This window comes from Rhodamnia argentea, chromosome 7 (assembly GCF_020921035.1).
Source record: "Rhodamnia argentea isolate NSW1041297 chromosome 7, ASM2092103v1, whole genome shotgun sequence".
NCBI lineage: Eukaryota > Viridiplantae > Streptophyta > Magnoliopsida > Myrtales > Myrtaceae > Rhodamnia > Rhodamnia argentea.
The window spans coordinates 6,304,914-6,329,538 of record NC_063156.1 but is presented as its reverse complement, the minus strand read 5'-3'; the positions used below and the strand labels follow the sequence as shown (position 1 = coordinate 6,329,538).

General features: G+C 41.4%; 4 protein-coding genes across 4 annotated transcripts in view; 3 read left to right on the top strand and 1 right to left on the bottom strand.

Moving 5' to 3' along the window:
- LOC115746805 overlaps positions 1 to 24,625 on the bottom strand; it is a 959,385-nt gene that overhangs the window by 848,282 nt on the left and 86,478 nt on the right. The window lies entirely within an intron of this gene.
- LOC115754491 (NAC domain-containing protein 73) lies at positions 1,351 to 4,234 on the top strand. The gene is made up of 3 exons (XM_030693506.2): positions 1,351 to 2,057; positions 2,137 to 2,326; positions 3,150 to 4,234. The coding sequence occupies exons 1-3, from the start codon at positions 1,896 to 1,898 to the stop codon at positions 3,689 to 3,691; spliced, it is 894 nt and encodes a 297-aa protein (XP_030549366.2). The 5' UTR covers positions 1,351 to 1,895; the 3' UTR covers positions 3,692 to 4,234.
- On the top strand, positions 16,636 to 20,129 carry LOC115754490 (receptor-like protein kinase HSL1). The gene is made up of 2 exons (XM_030693505.2): positions 16,636 to 19,286; positions 19,461 to 20,129. Exons 1-2 carry the CDS (start codon positions 16,709 to 16,711, stop codon positions 19,901 to 19,903), a joined length of 3,021 nt encoding a protein of 1,006 aa, XP_030549365.2. The 5' UTR covers positions 16,636 to 16,708; the 3' UTR covers positions 19,904 to 20,129.
- LOC115754504 (protein DMP7) lies at positions 22,355 to 22,984 on the top strand. The gene has a single exon (XM_030693538.2). It carries the CDS (start codon positions 22,355 to 22,357, stop codon positions 22,982 to 22,984), a length of 630 nt encoding a protein of 209 aa, XP_030549398.2.

Here is a 24,625-nt window from a genome sequence, read left to right as displayed (position 1 = left end):
TGAGACCTTTTAGGCATAAAGGAAAGAGTGTTAAAGGACGGGCACATTACTTATTATGAGGGTTCAGCACATTCTGTCCTTGGTAAAGGCCATACTCATGATGCACGTTGTGATGAGAGAGAGGGAGAGAAAGAACAATTCCTGAAAGAAAATTCAAGCTTTGAGGGGAGAAGAGTAGTTGATGGAGCAAAAAGGTTATCTGGGGGGTCAGATTGATTGTGTGGAGTACTATTTAGGAAAGTTTATTGCACCTAATTGTAGATTTGTCGCGCCATTAGGGTCGACTAACGTTTTTTATCTTGTTGAACTTAGGTTATTAGTCTTTTTTGCAAATGATAAGCTTAATTACTCTTACATATACAAACCTTTTCCAAATTGGTAGATCATTAGTGGGATAAACATAGAACAACACTCCCTATCAACTTTCTCAGCTTTGGCAGCACAGTTTATAGGTCATAGGCGAACAATAATTATGGTTTATTTTTTGTTGAAGCCCTTGTTCCGTATGGTGTCACTTTCGAATGGTTCTCTTCTGTAGAATTTAAGCGAGGTCGCACATGTCTATACATTTTATCATTCATAAATTCATATGCTTGCAATAACACAAAATTCAAACATCAATCATTCGAGTATTCAGGTAATTTTTTTTTTAATTATCATTTTCGAAAGGCAGTTGTCAAGTAAGTTATGGAGGGCAATATAAAAGGCAAAATGTAGGAGTAAAGCGCAAAAACGGAAGTAGACGATAATGTGCGAGGCTAGAATGTAGAGCGTAAGGAAATGCGAATATCACAACGACCCGACAATTAAAAAACAAAAAACTACACCTACTAACGATTGAAAAGTTAATGACAATTTGATTTTTTTTTTTTTTTTTTACAGGTTATGTGATTTACAGAGGAGTTCATTGTTTACCAAAGTGGAGGGAGAAAGAGATTGGAGACACTGTCAATTTTGTTGTATTGGTGAGGGTTTCTTGCTTTGCATGAGAAGTCTACGTGAAGAAATAGAAATTTTGGTTGGCACTTCATGATAGGCCTCTCTCTCTATCTCTCTCTCCTCCTTCTGTCTTATTTGTATTTCTCTATTTTAGCTTTCTGTACACTCTAGGGCGACATTGGACCTGCAACTCTCTCTCTCTCTCTCTCTCTAAGTGTGACTGTCTGTGTGGGAGTGAGTTGAAAGGTCTCCTCCTGTAAATAAGGAAGGTTGCCCCATCTCTACTCAACCCCATTCAATCTTTGGTTGTTTCTTTTAAGCCTGAACAACAAGTTTTTTTTTTTTTCTTCTTCTTTTTGTTCATTCTCTACGCACAGAAGCAAGTAAAAGGACCTAAATCCACAATTATTCTCCTTCAAGTGTTTCAACTAGTGCTGTCTGGATCAGCCCTGCTGATGATGCATTGATCAGTTGCCGTTTAGCTGACTTCAGATCCAAGCAAGGTCACTTTGTTCTGTCTCTGCAGATCATAACACAACCAGAAACTCCATTTTTTCCCCATTTCAATCATTCAATTATTCATCTCTCTCTGGGGAGGAGCAAGAGCACGAAAGGGTGTTCATTAAGCAGGATCGGTTCCATTCTATAAGATTGCAAAGGACTCAAAAAGTGGGAGTGAGAGAGAGAGAGAGAATTTAATTCCTTCCCAACCCTCAAGAGGAAACCCACATGAACAAAACAAGCTTTAAGGAGGAGACAAGTTGCTTTTTAACTCTTTCCCTTTTCTTTTCTCTCCCTCATCTGTCGCTTTCTCTCTTCCCCCAAGAGAGATTTCGTTGTAGTTGGAGTGTATATAGCGTAGGCGACAGAAGGAAGATATAGATCTCGTGTTGAGTTGGGTACATGGGAAGTGTGGTGAAAAGAGAGAGAGAGGGAAAAAGCAAAGAACAGATATCATGACTTGGTGCAATAATGACAGTAAGAGCGATGAGCAGAGAAACGAGAGCGCAACCCCACCACCGCCACCATCCAACAATAAGGCCAGTGTTGTTGCCAAGAAGCCTCCAGCGTTAAGGACTTGTCCTTCTTGTGGGCATGAATTTGAACTCCAGGACCAGGTTTTATTTCTTCTTGGGTATTCATCTTGGTTTATAACACCTTTAAAACTCTCCTGATGATTCTGTTTTCTTGGAACAGACTGGAATTCAGGAATTGCCGGGGCTACCGGCTGGAGTCAAGTTCGATCCGACGGATCAAGAGCTGCTCGAGCATTTGGAAGGGAAGGTGCGGCCCGATGCTCGGAAGCTTCACCGCTTGATCGATGAGTTCATCCCTACCCTTCAAGGAGAGAATGGGATTTGCTACACTCATCCAGAGAAATTACCAGGTACTGGATAGGGAGTGCCTTTGTGGCTTTATGGCCTTCTTTCTTATTAGATATCTTGAACTTCTCACTGGAATTCAGACAAAGTATGAGATCATCTGAAAAATGTTCAGAACTCCATTTTACACCAAAAATTCTCTGCGCGATGTGCAGTTTCTTTGTTTTGGGATATTACCAGTTCGTCTCTCTTGAAGCTTTTCCTTGTTCTCTTGGTCATTTTTCATTGCATCATACTAAGAACATCATCTAGCGTTGGTAACTGATTATTGGAACAAGTGTTTCAAGATTGTTTACAGCATCCAAGTTATTTGAAATTCAGTATTATTAGACACACACCGGCTAGATTTCATTGCATGAATAGTACAGGAATCTTCACACAGACTCTCTCTCTCTTAGGAAGATGTAGAGTCAGGTATCACATTATTGTCCCTCTTATTTTCAATTATTGTATTGACGAATTTTAACATAAACGACAGATACATTTACAGTACGTACTCAATAACTCCATCAACTATAATTACCTTTGAAAGGGATTAGATTCAAGTGCTTGATTAATATGCTTCTGTGAGATCATGACTTGTGTTACACGAACATTTTATCTCATCTGTGGCCATATTTCCTTCTCCGGCCAAAAGATCCATCTACTTTTCGTGCATGTATTCGTGTTTTAGTTAGTAACTCATTCATATTTACCTCAGATAATAGCTATTCAATGTCTCTAAATGTACCCAATCCTAAGTAAGGTCCTAACTAGCAATACATAGCATTTACTTGTGTAATTGTCCAAGTTATGTAACCTGCATGTTTGTTTCTAACGGTAACGAAGGCGTGAACAAAAACGGCATGATCCGCCACTTCTTCCACCGACCCTCCAAAGCGTACACAACCGGGAACAGGAAGAGGAGGAAGGTCCACACCGACGAGGAAGGCGGCGAGACGAGGTGGCACAAGACGGGCAAGACCCGGCCGGTGTTCATGAAAGGGGAGCTCAAGGGCTACAAGAAGATACTCGTGCTCTACACCAACTATGGGAAGCAAAGGAAGCCGGAGAAGACCAACTGGGTGATGCATCAGTACCACCTCGGCAACAATGAGGAGGAGAAGGAAGGTGAGCTGGTGGTATCAAAGGTCTTCTACCAAACACAACCAAGACAGTGCAATTCGCTCATGAAAGACTCGCCACCGCTTAAGCTGAACGGACAGAGCGGGCACGAGAATGCTAATCTCAAGAACAATCCTGGCCTGGTGGAGTACTACAGCTCTTCTTACATATCTTTCGACCAAGGAAGCCAAAATAGGGCAAGCTCTCAACAGCAGATGATGTCTCGCCATTTTGCTGTCCATGGTGGGTCTTCTTTTGTCTCTTGAACAAACGTTTAAGAATGAAACCCGAGAAAACGAAAGATATATCGTGCAATGCTTTCAACTTAAAGCGACATGCTGACGTAATATTACCAATCCAACCGGGTGGTGGTATTTCGTGAGCGTTTACACTTAGTCGTAAGCATTGCATCGATATAATTTCTTTCCGGACTAAAGTAGAATGCTAGAAACAATCATTGAAGCATTGATCAAATAAGTTAATACGCTTTATGTGACTCCAAATTCTGGTGGAAAAGGTTGGGGAGGAATAAGGAAGGTCTGTCCGATGAAGACTGCAAGAGACAGATTCTTCTATGTGGTGATACAAATCTATTTATGTACGATGATTCTTAGGTCTGCTTTTACCTTTTGTATATTTTTTGCAACCTTTATGTTTAAGCGTATGCTTTGTACGGTGTCCAGGTGTGAGTTTCATGTGGTCCATGAACCTTTTTATGAGGGACATGAATACTAATGCGGTGTAACTGTACAAAGCTTATACTTGCCTCGAAATAATTCGGATACTTCTACCCTTTTTTGCTCCCTTTATTCTTCCCCTTATCGTGTTCTGATGTGCTTCTAATACCGTTACGATCCCATCGTGTTACGACATGTTAGTCTCCATTCAAACGCACATCTTTTATGACTCGCGGCGTCCGAGCATTCCGGTTTGATTAATCCGCATGGATGCTTCCTAGCCATTCTTTCCTCGTGGACTAGGTAAGGCTCTATCCCAAAATGCGACCCCAAAGTTACTTTGAGAACGAGAGGTTAGAACTAAATATAGAATTTTCTGGTAATGTATTCCGATCAAGTATTGTAACCTTTCAGCCAGCCCCCCAAGGAAATGCACGAAAAATGTGAAGCGGGTGGTTGTACATAAATAGTAGAAAGAGATCGGTAATCACACGTCGCGTCGGTCGTCAATCGATGACACGGTGTACGGCGATCATATAATAAATATCTCTCGTCTAACACACTCCATGAAAGAAGACAAACGTTTGCTAAAATTGATGAACAAGTGATATCCTCCAAGAGAGACATCGCAACCTCCAGCCAGATCAAACCTGCCGAAAAATCATTCTTGGCTTTGAATAGAAGGAAGCTTATAATAATAACTCTATGAAAACCTAAGGCGACTCTTCTGTAAGGCTGGCCCAGCTTCAAGAGAACTATGGGCCCAATGTGAGGCCAGATCTGGCGAGGCTTTATTCAATCAACGGCCCAATCCTAGAAACCTCTCATATATTACAAGAAAAAAAAACACATTTAGGAGAGCCAACAACTCATACATCACACATTGTGGGTCCCACTAAAGAGGAATGAATCCACGCATACCATACTTGCATTTCATGGTTTTTCTTGGTCAATAGAATTTCATGGTTCACAAGGAATGCCCAGTGTGTCGCTGAAAGATCCACGATCAACAAGAGGGGGAGAAAAAACAAGGGTCTTGTTAGCATGATGATATAATAATATGACGGTGAATTGCTAGTCATGAGATCAAAGGTGGGTTCCCATCATGATTGTTGTATATTTTATTTTATTTTTCCGTAGAGATTCATGTCACCCCAGACTGTTGGGATAGTGGATAATTCAATTTCTAATTTACTAATACTCATCCGTATCTACATAAAAATTAGAGATTTTGGTACTAAAGTGACCATCAAAATCAAATTACTAGATGAAGCCCGCACTAAGCATGTGACGTGGCTCAACGTCCCAGGCAAAACGGTGTCTCACAAAGTAAAGTGTTGCACGAAAAATAAGAAAAAAATTACGCAGAAAATTGCTCGAGCAATTATTAAGTTGCTCATATTAACTAATAGTCGAATAAATCATTATGAATTTCAAATTCACAAAGGATCACTTTCTCATAACATTGACTTCGACGGAAGCTTCCGATTCAATCAAATCCTAGACTTCACGCTCTTTTAAGACACAAAAATCCTCATCGTTTGGTCAATCGAGATCCAAATCCTCGAGGCTCAATAAGCATGCCATCCCAAATTTCTTGATCAAATGCATGCAATTTATTCAATGTCCGTCGAAACATGAAAAGGGTCGATGTCCGGCGAAAGGCGTCGCACTAGAGACGAATAAAGTTAACTCAAGAGAGGATATTCGCATCTCATCTCAATAAAATCCGAAACTAACGGAAGTGATGACTCCCCCAAAAGAAGCTAATTAACAATTAATATGAATTGTTAATCAACCACTCTAATCTCTGTTATGACGTAATTTCATGGAATGCGACTTACACCGGTGATTAGTTACTAAATCCTTAGCAAAACCCTAATCCTCTATGGTTCAAACTACTATCTGCCAAATCCATCGCAATGACAAGTGAATAGTGAGAGAAAGAAGAGACGACACGTCAAATTAGCATTAGTTTGCCGGCGTGACATTAGAATTTAGGTAAGCCGACCCACACACTGTGACCTTAATTGCGTGGACTGCCCTTCTCCATCGATATCATGGGTATTATGAAATACTCTTATCATAAAAAAAAAAAACATAAGATTGATGCCAACATTATAGTATTAAAAGAGCAGAAAGTCCCACTCTCGATGCTCCCCTTGAAACATGACAAAATCCAAATCAAGAAGTCGATGAGAATTCGCACGTATGTGTGATGATCGAAACCTTAAAAAAAAAAAAGGATGGTTTTCAAACTCTAATGTTTGGGGGTGGGGGTTTATCCAATTAGCCCTACACCTATTGTGCAAAATTTCAATTCTCTCCTCCACTTTTTAAATTTGTCGATTTGGTCTTAAATTTTTACGTGAAATTCTAATGCAGCCCTTTCAATTAATTCTCGCAACAAATCCCCGACATGGAGGTGTGCCATGCGGGACGACTAACGACGGTTAGATCGCCATGTCATGATTTCCAGTGTAAATTTATCGAAAAGGCTAATTGAAAATTTGCGCAAAGATTTAAGGTTAAATTATAAAAATTAAAATGTTTAGAACTGGATTGATTTTCGTATAATATACCTAGGACTAATTGGATATATTTTTCCTACGTTCAATTTCTCGGATATATTATAGAGCTTGGAGATTTGACATTAAATGTGACACTTTCGAACGGTGTTCGAAGTTTCCCGTGCGATTACTCCGAGCGGAAAAACGAAGGGGCGATTTGCGCATGAAACGGCCGAAGCTTCGGGAAATCGCACCGAATCAAACGTTTCATGAGATTAAATCGATTGGCACTTTGAGACCATGGAGCATCGAGTCGCCCGCCTTCGAACCCTCCTTTGGAGCCTCCTTTTTTTTTTTTTTTTTTTGGTGTGTGGCTTTTAGACCGGTCAAAGGAAGAGCAACTCAGCCCAACCACCTTGAAATTGGGTGGGTCTGTCCCACCTAGGATTAAAAACCCACGATGCTCGAGAAAGTCTGGGGTGAATAGTGCGCGCGAGAATCCGCTGCGGACAAATGGAGTCAATAGTCACGTGTTAAAATGTAACGCGGGACGACACGTGTACGCTCAGTATCCGCGTATGGGTGCTCTTTTCCGACTTTTTGACTGTTGCTGAGGGGGGCACAAGACAACCCCTTCAGCGCTAAAAATCAAATCAATTTCTAATTAGAAATTGATTTTTTTATTTTCATAAAAAAAATATTTTTACTTCTTCAAGTGGCTCTCCGACAAAAAAAAAAGAAAAGACTTCAAATCTACTTATGCACAAAAAAAAATATTTCAAAAACAAAAAAATGAAGTTGTATAACCAAACGGATTTCTGCTCCGGAAATTACGTCAACAGATAGAAGTGATGTCATGTGCGCCCTAATCAGCCGTTTTCCCTTGAAACCTGAACGTCCAAAATTTTTTTCTTTTCCAGAAAAAAACTTATGTTGCTTGTGAAAAAATAAAAGATCCTAACGAGAAAATATTGGAAACCAATTTTCGTTTTAGGCTAAAAAGGGAATGAAAACGAAAAAAAAAAATTTATATTTCGTGAGCTTTAGCAAAAGCTTGGTTCTCTTATTTGCATTTAGAAATTGTTTTGGATCCTCTCCTTCATTTTCATCGGGTGTTCTCTTCTTCTTAGACGGCAATAGAGGCAGAAATGTGGACAATTTTCGCGAACTAAATATAAATTCATTTTTTTTTTGGGTCAAAAATATAAATGCTTTGATTAGCTCTACGTCTGCATGTTTCGCGAGAGTGAAATCTATGGGCATTTCTGCCATGTTGTCGGATAATTCACGGCAATGATTGTCAATGACTGGTGATCCAACAGCTGGTAATGCTTGTCAATGAACGGCTAGCAAGCATTGCCGATCCCTCTACGGCTCGTAAAGAGCTCGACAATTTCAACATCTAATTTTCTTGTTTTGTCCTTTTGGCATTGACTTAAAAGACTTTAGAAAGCTAGAAAAGTTGACCTTGATGTGCGACACACCATATCACTTTTTCTCGAATGTATTTGGTTTGTGGAAGTAAAATTTATTGGCAATTTCCGCCATGTCGTCGACTACAAAATTGTCGGGGCTCCATGGCTGACAATCAACGACTTTTGATCCAATGACCAACAATGATTGCTAATGAACCATCGTCGTCAATCGTTTAATGCCTCGCAAAGGAGATCGATAAATTTGCCGCGGTTTTCACCCATGACATTGTAGAAAGGCCCGAGGGGCTACAGTGGTCGACCTTTTCCAAGGCACTCGATCCGATTTCAATGTATTTAATTTTGATCTCTCTCCTTGTATAGGAAGTGCAAGGCATTTGTACATTGCACATGTAAACACTTTCGAGAAAAGTAGCCAAAAAATTCATAAATTGATTGCATTGATACCAATTAAATTTTTTTCCATTGGTACTAATTGAATTCATCCGGCCAATTTTGATAGAAAATCGTTAACGTGAATATTGGTGCTAACTATTAACTAGGGAAAGTTTTAATATTTTTTATCCTCTTATTTTCTTTTTCTCTTTTTGCTGAGGGCTGATAAGGCCACCGGCAAACCCTCATCGACACTGGACGAGGGCATTTTGGCCCCCACTATCCACTAGGTGAGGGCTCACAGGCCTTAACTATGGCTGGCGAGGGTTCGTTGGTCGGCGGCCTTTATCAAAAAAGAAAAGTAAAGAAAAAAAAAAGGCAAAGAACAAAAGAGAAAATAAAGAAAAGAACTAAAAAAAATTAATATACTATTAAAAATATCCACGTTTCTAATCAAAATTGATCAGATGTAATTAATTAATACCAATGGAATAGGTTTATAATTTAGTTGGCCTAATTAAATATCTAGAACTGAATGGGTACTAATGCAATAGATTTCGAATTTTTTGACACTTTCCGATTAATTGTGATCCGAATTGTGCATCCAACTGTCCCGATGCTGGCAACTCTAAGTCTATCTCTTTCGAATTTAAAATCAACTTTTCCAATTTCTCCTTTTCACATTGACTTCAAAGACATGGAAAGTTAGAAAGCATACCTTGGTGCGTGGCACGCCATCAACATCTTTTTTTTCTCGTCTTTAAAAATAGCATACATTCCAAAGTAGCCCATAAATTCTATTAAATTCGTGTTTTAAAATTAAGCAACAAATTTCGTATGTATTCGTAATTTCGCAATTGTTGCACCATATTCGAAAGCTTCCTTGTGTAGCAAGAAAAGAAAAGAACAGATGCATTTTACATCAGTCTTTTGGAATGACACTTTGCATTTCTTGCACGTGTGGAATGCTTGATTCTCTAAAATCTCAGTCAAAGAAGCTAGCGTTAGGTTAAGGTTTGGTTTGAGCTTAGAAAAAGTTTTTCTTCTTGAGAGTATTAATTAAATTTTGTCTCCTTCGGTTCTATTTTCAAACTTCTACACTGCTAGAGTTTGTGTAGGCATGGCTGGATTGCAACCATAATGGCCTGTCCTCCTTCGTGAATGGCTAAAAACCCTGTCTGAACTATTTATGTACACGAGAGGGAAATTATTTTAAAAAAAATTATAAATTTATTATAATTGTATCAATTCAGTTTTATTTTTTTTTTTTGGCAAATTGAGTCCTTCACCTTTTGCATATTTTCAATTCACTTCATTGAGTCGGTCGGCGCTCACGTGAATAATTTTTAATATTTTAATATTTTTCAATATATTTAATTATTTTTAGTAACTTTTTTCCTAAACTTTTTTTTTGTTAGGCCGATGACATTTGTTGGCCACTGGGTGAGGGCTTGTGAGCCCTCGTCGGCCTCTAGGAAGGGTCGCGGTTAGAGATGGCCAAAATGAACCGTGGGCCCAAACCGGAACCGGCTCTCAAGGGCCGGTTCCGGTTCCGACCCGATTTTTAAAAAAAAAGGGGGAGGAGGCCCGAGGAAAAATAACCATTGGGCATAGGAACCGGAACCGGCCAGGAACCGGCGGTTCCACCTTTTTTAGGAACCGGAACCGGCCACCTCTAGTCGGGGTTCTCATCTAGCTGTGAGAGAGGGCTCGCGGGCCTTCGCCCGATGGCCAAAAGAAAGGGAAAAAGTTATTAAAAAATAATTAAAGAACCATATTAAAATATCATCAAAATATTGTTCACGTCAAGATCGGCCAACCAAATGGACTGAATTGGTATAAATGCAAAAGATTTTAAGACTCAATTGACAAAAAAAAAAAATTGAGTTTAGAACTAAATCGATACAATTGCAATAAAATTTATGACTTTTTCCGTACGTGAGAAATAAGATACCTAAAAAAAAAGGACGGTGACGTGTATGAACAGGTTCGAGGCACGGGTTTGGCTTCTCCATACGGTCAAGTGCAAACAATCCAAATTTCGTCACTACCACCTAAGTTTTGGCTAGCATGTTACCCCATCTATAAGATAGGTGAAGTATTTCATATTCTCTGACTTCATCCCGATCACCAGAAAATACGGCGATCGGCCCAAAAAAAAAAAAAAAAACAAACAAACAAACAAACAAAAACAAAAAAGAGAAAGATTGTGCTATGCTATTAGGACAACACATCCTTGGAAGATTCGAAGCTTACCACTAGGATTCGTCAAATTATATATGCAGAATAAATTGAATAATTATGTCATATATAACAGAAATTTGTTAAAGTTTTCTCGATGACATCAAATACTAGAAAATAAACAAAAGGATGAGACAGAGAGAGGACATTTTGCCCATAGTTTTTGTAAACGGAATTTTTTGTCCGCTATGGAAAATTTATAGGTTACGAATGGGCGTAAGGAAGCATTATTTTCTGTTACCCCCACTCCACACGAGTGGAATTTGGAGAATGGGGCATGTCAAAGGGGGCCAAAAAGAAAATCCTCAATATGTAAATTGCGCAATCGCCATCCTCTTAAATTAATTAAAAATAAGCTAAATTATTAAAAAAATATATAGCTCATGTCGCCGCCATGTGCTCACCCATCGCCGGGAAGGGCCGGCGAGGGTGGGGGACGTCCAATCACGGACCGCGGGCGACGGTCGCCCGCCCGCCCGCCCTTGGCTAGGTTTAGGCGAGGGTCTCCAACGTCACGCTTCCTGGTTTCTCTTTATTAAAAAAAAGTAATTTAGCTTATTGGGCCGGTGAGGGTGGGGGACGGCCAATCGTAGACGGCAAGTGACAGCCGCCGGCACTCGGCCAAGTCTAGGCTAGGGTCTCCGGCGTCAAGCCGCCTGGTTTCTCTTTATTAAAAAATATTTTATCTTATTTTTTAAATATAATTTGGACCAAAAATCATATGTGAACGAAAAAAAACGTCGTTTCAATCACACCATCGCCACTTAGGATAAAAAAGTAATAATAAAAGTCACTTCAGTATTTTTTGTTAGCTAAATTAGACGGAGCTAATGGAAGGAGTTGAAGGACTCGACTGAATCGATTTGACAAGTTCCAAGATCCGATTGTACTTTTTCGCAAATTTTATAACTCAATTAGATTTTGTAGATAAGTTTTAAGACTTACAGTGCACTTACTCTTAAAAACAAACATCGAGGCTTAAAAATCACCTTAGATCATGCGAAACCCTTTTAAGTACATTGTAAAATTAAAAAAAAAAAAACGTGTTTTGTCGTTAATAGATCAATAGAAACATGTACCTTAAACTGGTACCATGATTAGCAAATTAATAATAGAATTTCCAGAAATAGCAATGTCGCCCCCAACACCCCGCCCAACCCACCCAACAACAACCGGGAAAAAGGTGGATGGTCTTCATTTTACTACGACCTTTCCGCAAACGATGGGGGATCCAATTGCAATCAATTATTGGATTCGTTCCCCACATGTTAATTCCAATCAAATCACTCGTCTGTCCTTCACTGACCCTCTTTGACTTGAGAAGCCTCTTGTCGTTGAATTCTCGAACGGTAGGATTAAAGGGGGCGGCCAAAATTCAAATTTTTACTAGGTCCTTTGTTTTTTTTGCAAAATTTTCCTCTAAAAAAAGTCTTTATTCAATCGGCCCCACTTCCGCTAACCAAATTGAATCATGTTTGGTACTGTGCTCGTGCTTCGCATGCCATTAGTCAATGGATCATGCCTCCTGATGTGATCTCTCCCTCTCTCTCATCCTCAATTAGTTTTTTTATTAATATTATTCTGGGCGTTTTTATTAAGAGGAAACAGAAGGAAAAAGTGAGAAATTGGAAATTTAAGACCCTGTTTAGTAACGCTTTTGATTATTTGTTTTCTTTTTTTGTTTTTCGAAACAGAAAAAAACATAAGTCCATTTATGTACGCCAATTGGTTTTTTTTTTTTAATTCTTGAAAATAGATCAGTGGCCAGGGATAAAAGTAACTTCTTTGTTCCTAAGAACAAAAAGAGAAACTATGTGATTTCAAAAAAACAAGCTCAATGGAACTTAATACTTATTTTTACAATCACGATTTCACCACCGATCACCACCCCCGCCGTCGGTCACCACTCACCGCTCGTATATTTTTTGAAATTTTAGAAGTGCAAGTTTAGGATTTCAATTCCACCTTCCTCTTTCAACAGCTTTATATAATCAACTGGGACGTGAATGATGAAGTGGTTAAAAAATTGCAGAGAAGGTTGTCTTCTTCAAAAGTTTAATCATTTAAGTCCTAACAAAGTGAACTATTGCGGATTGCCCCAGTGGCTCTCTTTCTCGCTTGGGACGGAGTGGGTGGGAAGTTCCATTCCCCACTTTCTCATGGGGATTGGGGGTAAGGATGTTTGAGCGAGAGAGCAAGGTTTCGCAACCTACACACAATACATAGTGCACAATTTTTAGAGTCGTACTAAATCCAAATGCTTTTTTCTGCTTATAAACTCATATAGGGAAAATAAATATAATTTTTTTTTATAAAAACTTGTAAGAAATCAAGGAAGATGAGATAAGGATATAGAAGAACATTTACTGGATTTGATTCCAGGAAGCAGGTATGAAAGGTATTCAAGGTTCTGAGAAGGATATTGAAGAGGTGAAAGGTTTTCGGGGTGAGAAAAGAGGTTTCGGAGAGAGAGAGAGAGAGAGAGAGAGAGAGAGAGAGAGAAGATCTGGATCCGATTCATAAATGGTGTTTCAATTGATATAAAAGTACAGTGGCTACAGTGCGGTACTACAGTGTACGGTAATATGAAAAGCCACTACGGTATGCGATGTATAGTGATTTCTATGTGTACAATGTACAAAGTGTATTTTATATTTATTCAGAGTCTTCATCTTCTACCAAATCGATGTCGTAGCGATCGTCTTCATTTGTGTTGCCACTATGATGGGAAGATGCTCGAGACTCTTCGTATTCAACTACGGCTTGCTTCAAAAGCTAGTAGAACTGTTGTTCTATTGGAGCTCCGGCTAGCTTTGAAACAACAATAGACCCGTTATGCAAAAATGGGGTGTTGGCGGGAGTATTCCCGCTGTTCAACCATTTGGTAACAGATGATTTAGCGATTATTTTGCAGAACGTAAATCCATCCCACCATTTGATTTTGCATTTTCGTACAAGTATCAAAATATTGGGATCATATGGAGACTTGGTGTAATTAAATTCCCAAGCAAGTGACCCACGAAATCGAAAGGCTATGAAATATATCCCGAGGGAAGGAAATGGTTCCTTAACAGGGAGTGGTTTAAATATTTTTAAAAATATTTGATAACCCGATTGTGCTTTGGAGTGTAGTATTTCTGGAATTGGCCCAAAACATCTCCACTAGCGAAGGAACCAGTGTGGAAGTTGGGAAATATCAAAGTTTTCTTCAAAATAGACTAGCCAAGTATGGCGGAAATTGATATTTTGTCCGAAAAAGACATTCCACTATGCTTGTTGGTAATCAAAATATGTAAAATTGGGTTTGCATGGGATGGTTTCAGTTATCTTGGTATTGAATTTGATCGCAGTTATGGGCTTATATTCCACTCTGAAGGATGAATGACCCTTACTATTTTTGCAGTGAAATAGTTTATGATTTCAAGATTGTTCTTGCCCCGAAAATGCTTGAACTTTATTGAATCGGTCTGTACTAGAATTTTCTCATAGAACGCGACCGGTTTATGGGGATCATGGGGGGTATAAAATTTATTTTCTCCAAACATATTTTTTGCAAATATTTTTGAATCTTCATGGAAGAATCATTTTTCAACTGTATATACCTTTACAAAAATTTATTTTGAGAAATTTTTTGATTTTTCCCTATTGAAAGCGGGAGGGGTTGCACGTGGCTTAATAACCACCTCGCTTGAAATTCCTTTTTATTTAAAGGAGAGGGGGACAGTACCTATTTTGGTATTGAAATTTATGTGTTTAAAGACTTTTGTAAGTCTTTGAGGATATGATTCGATATCAAAATCAAATGCAGAAAGTATGGTTTGCCATTTGGCAAAAATTTGTTTTGATGCAATATTTAAGACATCTTTTTTCAAAATATCTTTGGCAGACTTGCAACAATTCTTAGTAAGAATTTATAATTCAACAAATCTCCTTGAAATTTTGATATTGAAAGTACTATCGCAAGAATTTATTTCTTGATAGTAGAATAGTTTTGTCGTGTTTCATTCCAGTATTTGGAAACGAATTGAACAACTTGCTCCCTATCATTCTTCCTTTGTTTAAGGATTCCTCCATACTTCCAAAGAATTTTAGTAAATAATTTACTAAAGCTTTGCACCATAAGTGAAGGACAAAATTTAAAATGCATTTTCACTATAAAAAAAAAAATCTTTCTTTTATGATATAGTTTCATACACTAGCTTTTATGAAACTCGTCTCTTCACATGAAACATGTTACTCAACAACTATTACAAAATCAATTGAGGGTAATTATTTCATGTGATTTTTCCATCCATACCCACTTATTCTCACTATCTCTTTTCTCTCCTCCCCTCTCCTTTTCCATATATAACTTCCCTATATATTAGAGGGATGGATTACCCTTTACGAAACTCGACTCTTCACATGAACTATGTCACTCGAAGACCATTACAAGAACCGGATAAGAGCGACTACTTCACGTGATTTTTCCATCCATACCCACTTATTCTCGCCGTCTGTTTTCTCTCCTCCCCTCTCCTTTTCCATATATAACTTTCCCGTGTATTAGACGGATAGATTACTTTTTATGAAACTCGACTCTTCCCATAAAGATATGTCACTTAACAACTGTTACAAAAATCAAATGAAAGAGACTACTTCACGTGGTTTTTCCTATCCATACCCACTTATTCCCACTACCTCTTTTTCTCTCCTCTCCTTTTACATTATATAACTTTTTGGCATATTAGAGGGTTGGACTACCCTTTATGAAACTCGTCTCGACACATGAAACATGTCACTTGAGGACTCACAAGAATCGAATAAGAGTGACTATTTCACGTGAATTTTTCGATCCATCCTTGCTCACCGACTCTCTCTCTCTCTCTTTCTCCTTCAAACCACTTTTTTTGTAATTTCTTCCCTCGTCTGCCTATTCACTAGCCTAAGAATTCAATCTCCTTCTAATTGCGAGAAAAGCAAAAGGTTTCCATTTTTCCTAAACATAATTCCCTTCTTTTTAGACTTATTTCCATTAATTTCATCCATTCGCACCCAATCTATTCCTTTACAAGAAAAAAATATTTCTGAAACTTTGAAAGCCCTCTGAAATGCCGTCAATATCGAATGGTAATACCGAGGAATAAAGCTTGGGGAAATGGAGAGAAATCCTTTTCCTCTTTAACTTTCGCTGACTTCTTTTGACTTGAAGCTTCTCTTTGTCTGAACCACATTCTCAATTTTTGCACGCGGCCCCTATAATAGTTCACTCTAAAAATACATACATATATATATTTATTTATCTTTTTCGACAATTAATATATGAGCTTATAAAAAATCTTACAAGCCTTGCGAATCAGTCAATTTGAAACCTTCGCCCTCCGTAGATACTTATGCAGATAATTTTACGCACACAATTGGTGAAATTTGAACTAATAACCTTGTCAATGGACCATAAATCCATTACACCATGCACCAACATTAAAGATAGACCTATGTTTTACGAAATTAAAGTGCATTCGGGGTTTTCATTATATCACTTTTAGAGGTGCTCTTTCAAGAATCTATAATAATTACGAGGGAATCAATGTGATTCTTCACTATACATTATATTCGAAGAGATGTATGTTGCACTTTGATTTTTTTTTTTTTTTGGGCAAATGACACGACTTAAATCTCTAATGAAATTATAATGCCATACTTAGATGCCGTTTCTCATTGAAAACGAAAATAAATGAATTGTTATTGTGCAATTATTTTTTAACAATTGTATTAAAATATATTCCTTTTTTTTTTTAAATTCCAACTGCATGTAGATTATAGACCTTAATAGTAATCAGTCAACGAAGTGTCTAATTCCATCACAGTCCAAATTCTCGTTCAAATGGGACCCACCATTGTCATCCACTTTTTTTTTTTTTTGGTCCAAATCATCCACTTCACAGTCTCTTCCTTTATATCAATGTCACATTCCCCTGCACCTCCTTCAACCTCTTCCTCTCTCTCTCTCTCTCTCTCTTGCAGCTTCTCTGCAAATTCTGCGTTGCACAGAGCGAAGCAAGAACACAATGCGACTCTCCCTCATCCTCGCTCTCTTCCTTCTCTCTCTACGCGCCACCACCCTCTCCCTCAACCAGGACGGCCTCTACCTCCTCCAAGCCAAGCGCGGCCTCTCCGACCCCACCGGCGCCCTCTCCTCCTGGAACCCCCGCGACCCGGACCCCTGCGGCTGGGCCGGCGTCTCCTGCGGCGGGCCCGACCGCCGCCAGGTCACCTCGCTCGACCTTTCCGATTCCCAGCTCGCCGGCCCGTTCCCGCTCTTCCTCTGCCGCCTCCCCTACCTCTCCTCCCTCTCCCTCTTCAACAACAACATCAACACCTCCCTCCCGCCCGATGTGTCCGCGTGCCGCAATCTCACCCGCCTCGACCTGGGCCAGAACCTCCTGGAGGGCGCCATCCCCGGGTCGCTCGCCGCGATCCCGGGTCTCGCCGAGTTGGACCTCTCGTACAACAGCTTCTCCGGCGAGGTGCCGCCGGCCTTCGGTGCGTTCGCTCGCCTCGAGTCGCTCTCGCTCGTGAGTAATCTCCTTAACGGTACGATGCCCTCTTTTCTGGGGAACGTTACGAGCCTCAAAAAGCTCGTGCTCGCTTACAACCCGTGGACGCCGAGCGAGTTCCCGAGCCAATTCATCAACCTGACGAACCTCGAGGTCCTCTGGCTCGCCGACTGCAGATTGGTGGGCCCGATTCCGGAATCGCTCGGGAGCCTTCCTCGGCTCGGGAACTTGGACCTGTCTCTGAACCGGCTCACCGGGCCGATCCCGAGCTCGCTCGCCTGGTTGAAGAGCGCCTGGCAAATCGAGCTCTACAACAACTCGTTGTCCGGCGGGTTGACTCTCGAGTTCTCGAACTTGACGAGCCTGCGGCGCTTCGACGTGTCGACGAACCAGTTGACCGGGGCGATTCCGGGCGACCTGTGCGACCTGCCACTCAGTTCCCTCAACCTGTTTGAGAACCGATTCGAAGGAAGTTTGCCGGAAAGCATTGCCTTGTCGGAGAATCTATACGAGCTCAAGCTGTTCAACAACAAGCTCACTGGGTCACTGCCCAGTGATCTCGGCAAGAACTCGCCGTTACAGAGCCTGGACGTGTCGTATAACCAGTTTTCGGGAGAAATTCCTGAGAACTTGTGTGCGCATGGTCAATTAGTAGACCTTGTGCTGATCAATAACAACTTCTCCAAAACAATTCCGGCGAGTTTGGGAAAATGCGAGAGCTTATATAGGATCAGGTTGAAGCATAATCAGCTCTCTGGAACAGTTCCCGAAGGATTATGGGGATTGCCTCATGCGTATTTGCTCGATTTGTCAGAAAATTCTCTTGTTGGGAATGTTTCCGATGCACTTTCTGGCGCACGTAATCTCTCTGTTTTGGATATTTCCAGGAATCTGTTTTCCGGGTTGGTGCCGGACGGTTTCGCACCGTTGACTAGCTTGGTAGAGTTCTCCGGTAGTCACAACAATTTCAGTGGTCCAATCCCTGGAAGTTTGGTGGAATTGAGACGGTTGAGTAAGCTTGATCTTAGCAACAATGGACTTTCTGGTGAGATTCCTGAGGGAATCAAGGCGTGGAATATGCTGAATGAGCTTAACTTGGCTAACAATAAGTTGTCCAGTGAAATTCCGAGTGAAATCGGCAGCCTGCTGGTGCTTAATTATCTCGATCTATCCGGAAATTACTTTTCCGGGAAAATTCCCTACGAACTGCAGAATTTGAAGCTCAATTTGCTCAACTTATCGAACAATCAGCTCTCGGGTGACCTTCCACCGATGTATGCGAAGCAAGTTTACAAAAATAGTTTCCTCGGTAACCCAGGATTGTGTGGGGACCTCCCTGGTCTGTGTCCTGGAAGGAGTGATGGGAGGAGGAAGGCGAAGTCCTTGTGGATGCTCACTGTGATTTTTGCGCTTGCGGCTCTTGTTCTTGTTGTGGGGATTTCTTGGTTCTATTGTAAGTACAAGAACTTCAAGAAGACTAGGAAAGTCGCCACCATGTCCAAGTGGAGATCGTTTCACAAGCTTGGCTTTAGTGAGCTCGAGATTGCCGGTTGCCTCAAAGAAGATAATGTCATTGGCAGTGGAGGATCTGGAAAAGTTTACAAGGTCGAGCTAAGCAATGGTGAAGTAGTCGCCGTGAAGAAGTTAAGGGGAGTGACAAAGAAAGAGGCTTTGACCTTCGAGTCTGAGAAAGACGGGTATCAAGTCGAGGTGGAGACTCTAGGGAAGATCCGGCACAAGAACATAGTGAGGTTGTGGTGCTGCTGCAACACAGGAGATTGCAAGCTTTTGGTGTATGAGTATATGCCGAATGGAAGTTTGGGCGATGTGTTGCATGGAAGTAAAGGGAGCTTGCTGGATTGGAGAACGAGGTACAAGATCGCGCTTGATGCAGCGGAGGGGCTCTCATACTTGCACCATGATTGTGTCCCTCCGATTGTTCACAGGGACGTGAAATCGAATAACATACTGTTAGATGGCGAATTCGGGGCTAAAGTTGCCGATTTTGGAGTCGCGAAAATTGTCAGAGTTGGCAATGGAGAAGAACAGATGTCTGTCATAGCGGGATCCTATGGCTATATCGCACCAGGTCTGTTACTTTACCATGTTTACCAAATCCGAATCATTTTGTTTGCGCGATTTCTTGTTACATGTCCGAGATCGATTCTGAATTTTGTTTATCTGTCATAGTACTTTTAAATGTCTCTTCAGAAATATTGAGTTCCGCTGATCCTATTCTAATGTGAGCCGGACTGTGATGCAGAATATGCCTATACACTTCGAGTGAATGAGAAGAGCGACACATACAGCTTCGGGGTGGTCATCCTGGAACTGGTGACCGGAAGACCCCCGGTGGATCCTGCTTTCGGGGAGAGAGACCTGGTGAAGTGGGTCGGCGCCACCTTAAACCAGAACGGGATCGACAACGTGATTGACCCCAAACTCGACGCCAGCCACAGGGAAGAAATAACCAAGGTTCTCGACGTCGGCCTCCTCTGCACTCATTCGCTCCCCATAAGCCGGCCCTCGATGCGAAAGGTGGTGAAGCTCCTGCAGGAAGCCGGCTCCGGCAGCAACAAGACTAGGATCGCCAAAAGGGACGGCAAGTTGTCGCCTTATTACTACTACGAAGACGACGCCTCCACCAAGATAAACCACGCGTCCGAAGATCCGGTGCGGAGCATGAAAGAGCAGGGGAGCAAGTAAAGGGGAAAGAAAAAACTCCATTGCATCACCCCTGTCGGTGTCGGGTCTCAAAACAGTGGAGAGATCTTCACTGAAGCAAATTGAGTGTCGTTACAGCTGAGTGAAAAATCTGAACTTTCTTGTGGTTTCGGCTGTTCCAAGATTCCTAAGCCAGTCCTAGTTAGGCGACAGGAACATGCGAACAGAGGACATGTCAAACTTAAGACATGGAAGTAGATCTTCCCCCCCCATAAAACAAAAGACAAACAACAGCAGCAGCATGGGCTGGCTGGTCCCAGTTTTGAATTTTCTTACCCTCTCCAATCGTGCTCTTGCGGGAACAACTGATGCGTGACGTCACTGGTGATGGACGAGTCTATCCGTCCACTTGAGATTTAGGATTAGCTTCTGTTAATTTATTGGGAGTTAGCTTTTAGTGCTTGTAGGCGCAGTGAGGTGGAGAGGCTTTGACTTCTGTGCCGTCCTCCATGAAAGTGCCGTGGCGGTCGCTTAATTTTGTAGCTTTGTTTCTGCATCTTATTCGGTAAGGCCGTTCCGTCAAGAAAATCGCAGGTGAAATTGACAGGAGGATCACTGTCAAATTTACTTATTGCCCCCCTAAACTTTTTAGGATTGTGGGAAATTACCCTCTGACAGTTTCGATTTCTCTAATTGATCCCCCAGTCTTTAGGAATTGATTGCGACGTGTCCTGTGTCATTGGCTCTCGTCAAATTTTGCTTCGGTTGTGACCACGTGACAATGCTTTATTTATTGCGGAAACGCAAAATTGGTCATAAAAAAAACATATGCATATGGAATTGTAAAAGAATAATTCGAGAAAAATATCGCATATGATTAAAGTTCTGGTGAGAATTTAATTGAAGTTAACGCCAAATGCACATCCATGTACAGTCGCGAAGTATAACGTGGGGCAATTTTTAAACACGCGAGGCTCAAGCTAATGGTGAGGAAGGTGTAAAGTCGATGGGCCTAGAAGATGTGATGTTACAGGCTCATGGTCCGATGAACTGCCTGCAAGTCAGACGGCTTTCTCTGTTAAAGCGTCCTTGCGAAGCCCATCGTCGTCCGGGCTTCGAAAAGAGAAACGTGGGATGACTCCGAAGCCCTCCGACCTCGTTCTGTTTCGACCGGTCTTGGCGCCGTGTCTTCAGCTTCTTCTCCTCTTCCTTTTATGTTCCCCGATGTAATCGAACAATTTCTCCATCAAAATAAGCTTTTCTTATATTTGGTGGTCTGGATAAAAATGAAGATAAAATATGTTTTACCCTGTCCGTGTTAGCTGGCTCAAGATAAGATAACCGAGATATAGCCACGATAAAAAAAAATCCTAAGAGGTGGGATATGTTGGAGCTGTCGATTTCTTCAGGGACCTTTGTTCTTCTCCTCTGCGCCCAAATGAGCTAAAACAAATGAGGTAGAATCCGGTGTCATGCATAACTACGGCCTCTCCGTCGCGCCTAGCCGCCTCTTCGACCGATTAGCGAGCGGAGATCCCTCCCGTGCGTCTCTTGGTTGCCTCACTCGCTTTGAGTGGGCGAATGATTCTACAAAACAAAAATTCGATCTCTCCTATGCCCCTAGCTACCTCTAAATTTATCCAAATTTAGAGAAAGGTGCCTGAGATTGAATTTGTTTAACCAAATAGTAAATGATGAAGATAGAACAAAATCCTTGAATTTTTTATTTTATCATATTCAGTCCTATCATAATTAGAACTGCCCAAATGCAAGCCTTATAGTGTCATGTAAATAGCAGTGCCCATCCATAGGGATATCAATATATCACTCAAGCCTCTGTTACCCTACTTGCACCTTGGCGATTCGAATCGAAACAAACTGAAAGACCAGTGGGAACCGAGGCAAACCACCACGAGTGACAAGGGCAGGATGAAGCAGGCAAGACTTGCAGCGGATCCGAAGGAAAAATGGTAATTTGAGGTTGTAGTCGGTGCTCGTTATTTGCTGCATCTTTATGACGGGTGTAATGAGAACTGATCTGTTACGTCGTACTGGTTGGTAATAACCAAGGGAGAAACGGGGACTAAAGTTTTAGGGAACAGAAGGTAACTGAAGACAGCCTATAATGCCTTATTAAAGGCAAAGAAGAAACGGCAGCTCGAAGCCTCGAACTGTCTGTTGAACAACCCTAATCGCTCCTCAAGAACCGGACGCATTCTAGATCATGGGAGAAGAGATGCAAATCGACAGAAGACCTAATAGAAACGCCACTAACTCCATTAGTTAAGCTCGATTAGCCCACATCGAACGCCGTAAAACAAACAGTTTGACAAGTAACGGCATAAAATAACAGATCTTGAGACTCCGTTTTCTTCTTCCTTGCATGGTTTCTTCCATTGTAGTCAGCAAAAATCCTTAAAAATTTCGAAGCTCTTGAAAGTTTGGCTGGTGGTGGAAGGGAAGAGTTCCGTTAGTGTGGAGATATTCTTGAACATGGAGAGTCCAGCGCAAGAACAAGCTCAACCCCTGCTTCGAGTAAGCGATCAGCTGCGAGATCAAGGAACCGGAAAGCAGCCGAAGACGCTGGCGCAAAAGGCGGCGCGGAAGACCTTCAAGCTAACCGCGTACTTGGCGAACCTCCTTCCCACGGGGACGGTCCTCACGTTCCAAGTCGTGTCCCCGGTCCTGACCCACCAAGGCAAATGTCCCACCTCCCTGAACCACACCCTAACCCTAGCCCTGCTCGCCCTCTGCGCCGTCTCCTGCTTCTTCCTTTGCTTCACCGACACCGTCCGGGACGAGCGTGGCAAGGTCCGGCACGGGATTGCAACGTTCAAGGGCCTGTGGGTCCTCGATGGGTCGGTGCAGCTCTCGTCCGAGGCTGTGGCCGGGTACAGGATAAGGCTCCTAGACCTGTTGCACGGGGTCATGTCGATGCTGGTCTTCGCTTCGATCGCGCTTTTTGACCCCAACGTGGTCAAGTGCTTCTATCCCTCCCCGTCGGAGGAGGCCCGGCAGCTGCTTGTGGCGGTGCCGATCGGGGTAGGGGTGGCGTGTAGCTTGATTTTCCTCGCGTGCCCAACCAAGCGGCATGGCATCGGATTCCCTCTCTCTCGACATTGATCATATATTCTAGGTTTTGTGGATTTTCATGTTTTCATGATTTTGCTCATGCAGATCAACACAGTGGAGAGCTACTCATATGCAGATTTTCTTTTTGGTCAAAACTTACATGCAGTTTTAGAACTGAATTATTTGCAATTTTTTTTTTTGGTTAAAATTTTTTAACGATTTGCTCGATCTTGTGAAGTGGAATTATAATTTTCATGACACGGCTATGACTTAATTTAGTATATACACTATAATCTTATGATTATTTTGCAAGTTACATGATCAATTAGACAAATAGCGGTGTGTGGAATAAAAACTCAGTTCACTCTTTTACTGGGTTACGGCCCAAAACCAAAGGCCCACTGGCTTGGCCTGCCATACAAATAATAAGACGAGGTCACTGTAGCTAATCGAGGTCTAGAACTCATATCTCCCGTCCCCCACTCTCTTTCTCTCTCTAAATATATTTGAAAGTATTATGCTTCTCGGACAGCCTGACAAGACTGCCGGTTATTTCTAATCGTAGATCTACATACCATTACCGCGTGTTTTGCATGAAGCACTTATTAATTGAAAAATCATTGGGCCAAAAATAATAACGAGACAATCGGACTGTCGGGTAGCAACTCCCTATTCGAAATAAATGTGTGTTATGCTAATAAATCTGTTTCCACGAGATCACCCTTGAGGTTGACTCAAAAGCGGATCTTGTTAGTTCGGAGTTTATTCTAATTAATGCTAGCTCTATTTACTTAACTATATTAGAAGAGACTGGCTCGTTGCTAATCTTAAAGCCGATATAAGCCCTACTAAATTCTTTTGATTGCCTCATGGAGAGTCTACTTCGTGTTTTATTCGGCTTGGGCCCTTTTTCATGTCACTGGGGAAAAAAAAAAGCTTTGAAGGTTCCCGAAAAGGATTATGTATGGGGCTTTCCTCCTTTGTGATGTACAAATTCAGGGCGTTTGGATCCGATACTAGCAAAATCCATGATCCAATCAAATTCACGCATCAACACTTGTTAATCATAGCCTCCTCCCCGATGTTGGTGAATAGGAGAGAATTAGTTTTTCTCATCACGAGATTAGGTCTCAATCGTGAGAAGTCGAGCGAAATAATTAGATCAAAAAATGAGAACAAAGATTTTGGGGTTATGACATTCTTTGTCACGAATAACACCATATTAGAATTACACACTTTTTTCATTGTTAGACGGCCGCGTCTTTGAAAATGCACGTGAATTCAAGGAGTCAATCGAATAAATTAAAAAAAGTTGAAGGACTTCGATAGGAAGAAGCGTGTAAGTTGCTAGAGGAGAGTGGAATTTTTACCATTATTTTAATCCAGTTTAAGTATTTTTTTTTTAATGAGAAAATAGCATTCTAAGCTCTAAAGTAGACAAGGCTTTCTAAATTCCTTCCAATTGTGCATGTTAATCTGCCACGTCATCCTTATTTCCGAGGCTGACTCCCGTAAACACCACGCGAGAGAAAAGTCCTAAACCGACATTAGTGAATTAAACTTATAATATTTCGTCCATTAATTAAGTTGATAGTGCGACAGGAGTCTCACTCGCATGCCCCACGCGTGGGACACACTCCCCAGGTCCTCGTCCTCTCTCATTCGCAGCCGCTTTCGGACAAACCGCTTCAT

Coding starts and splice junctions, on each gene's coding strand:
- LOC115754491 (XM_030693506.2), top strand. CDS start 1,896: ATGACTTGGTGCAATAATGACAGTAAGAGCGATGAGCAGAGAAACGAG. Junction 2,058..2,136: donor AATTTGAACTCCAGGACCAG/GTTTTATTTCTT, acceptor TTCTTGGAACAG/ACTGGAATTCAGGAATTGCC. Junction 2,327..3,149: donor TCATCCAGAGAAATTACCAG/GTACTGGATAGG, acceptor ACGGTAACGAAG/GCGTGAACAAAAACGGCATG.
- LOC115754490 (XM_030693505.2), top strand. CDS start 16,709: ATGCGACTCTCCCTCATCCTCGCTCTCTTCCTTCTCTCTCTACGCGCC. Junction 19,287..19,460: donor CTATGGCTATATCGCACCAG/GTCTGTTACTTT, acceptor ACTGTGATGCAG/AATATGCCTATACACTTCGA.
- LOC115754504 (XM_030693538.2), top strand. CDS start 22,355: ATGGAGAGTCCAGCGCAAGAACAAGCTCAACCCCTGCTTCGAGTAAGC.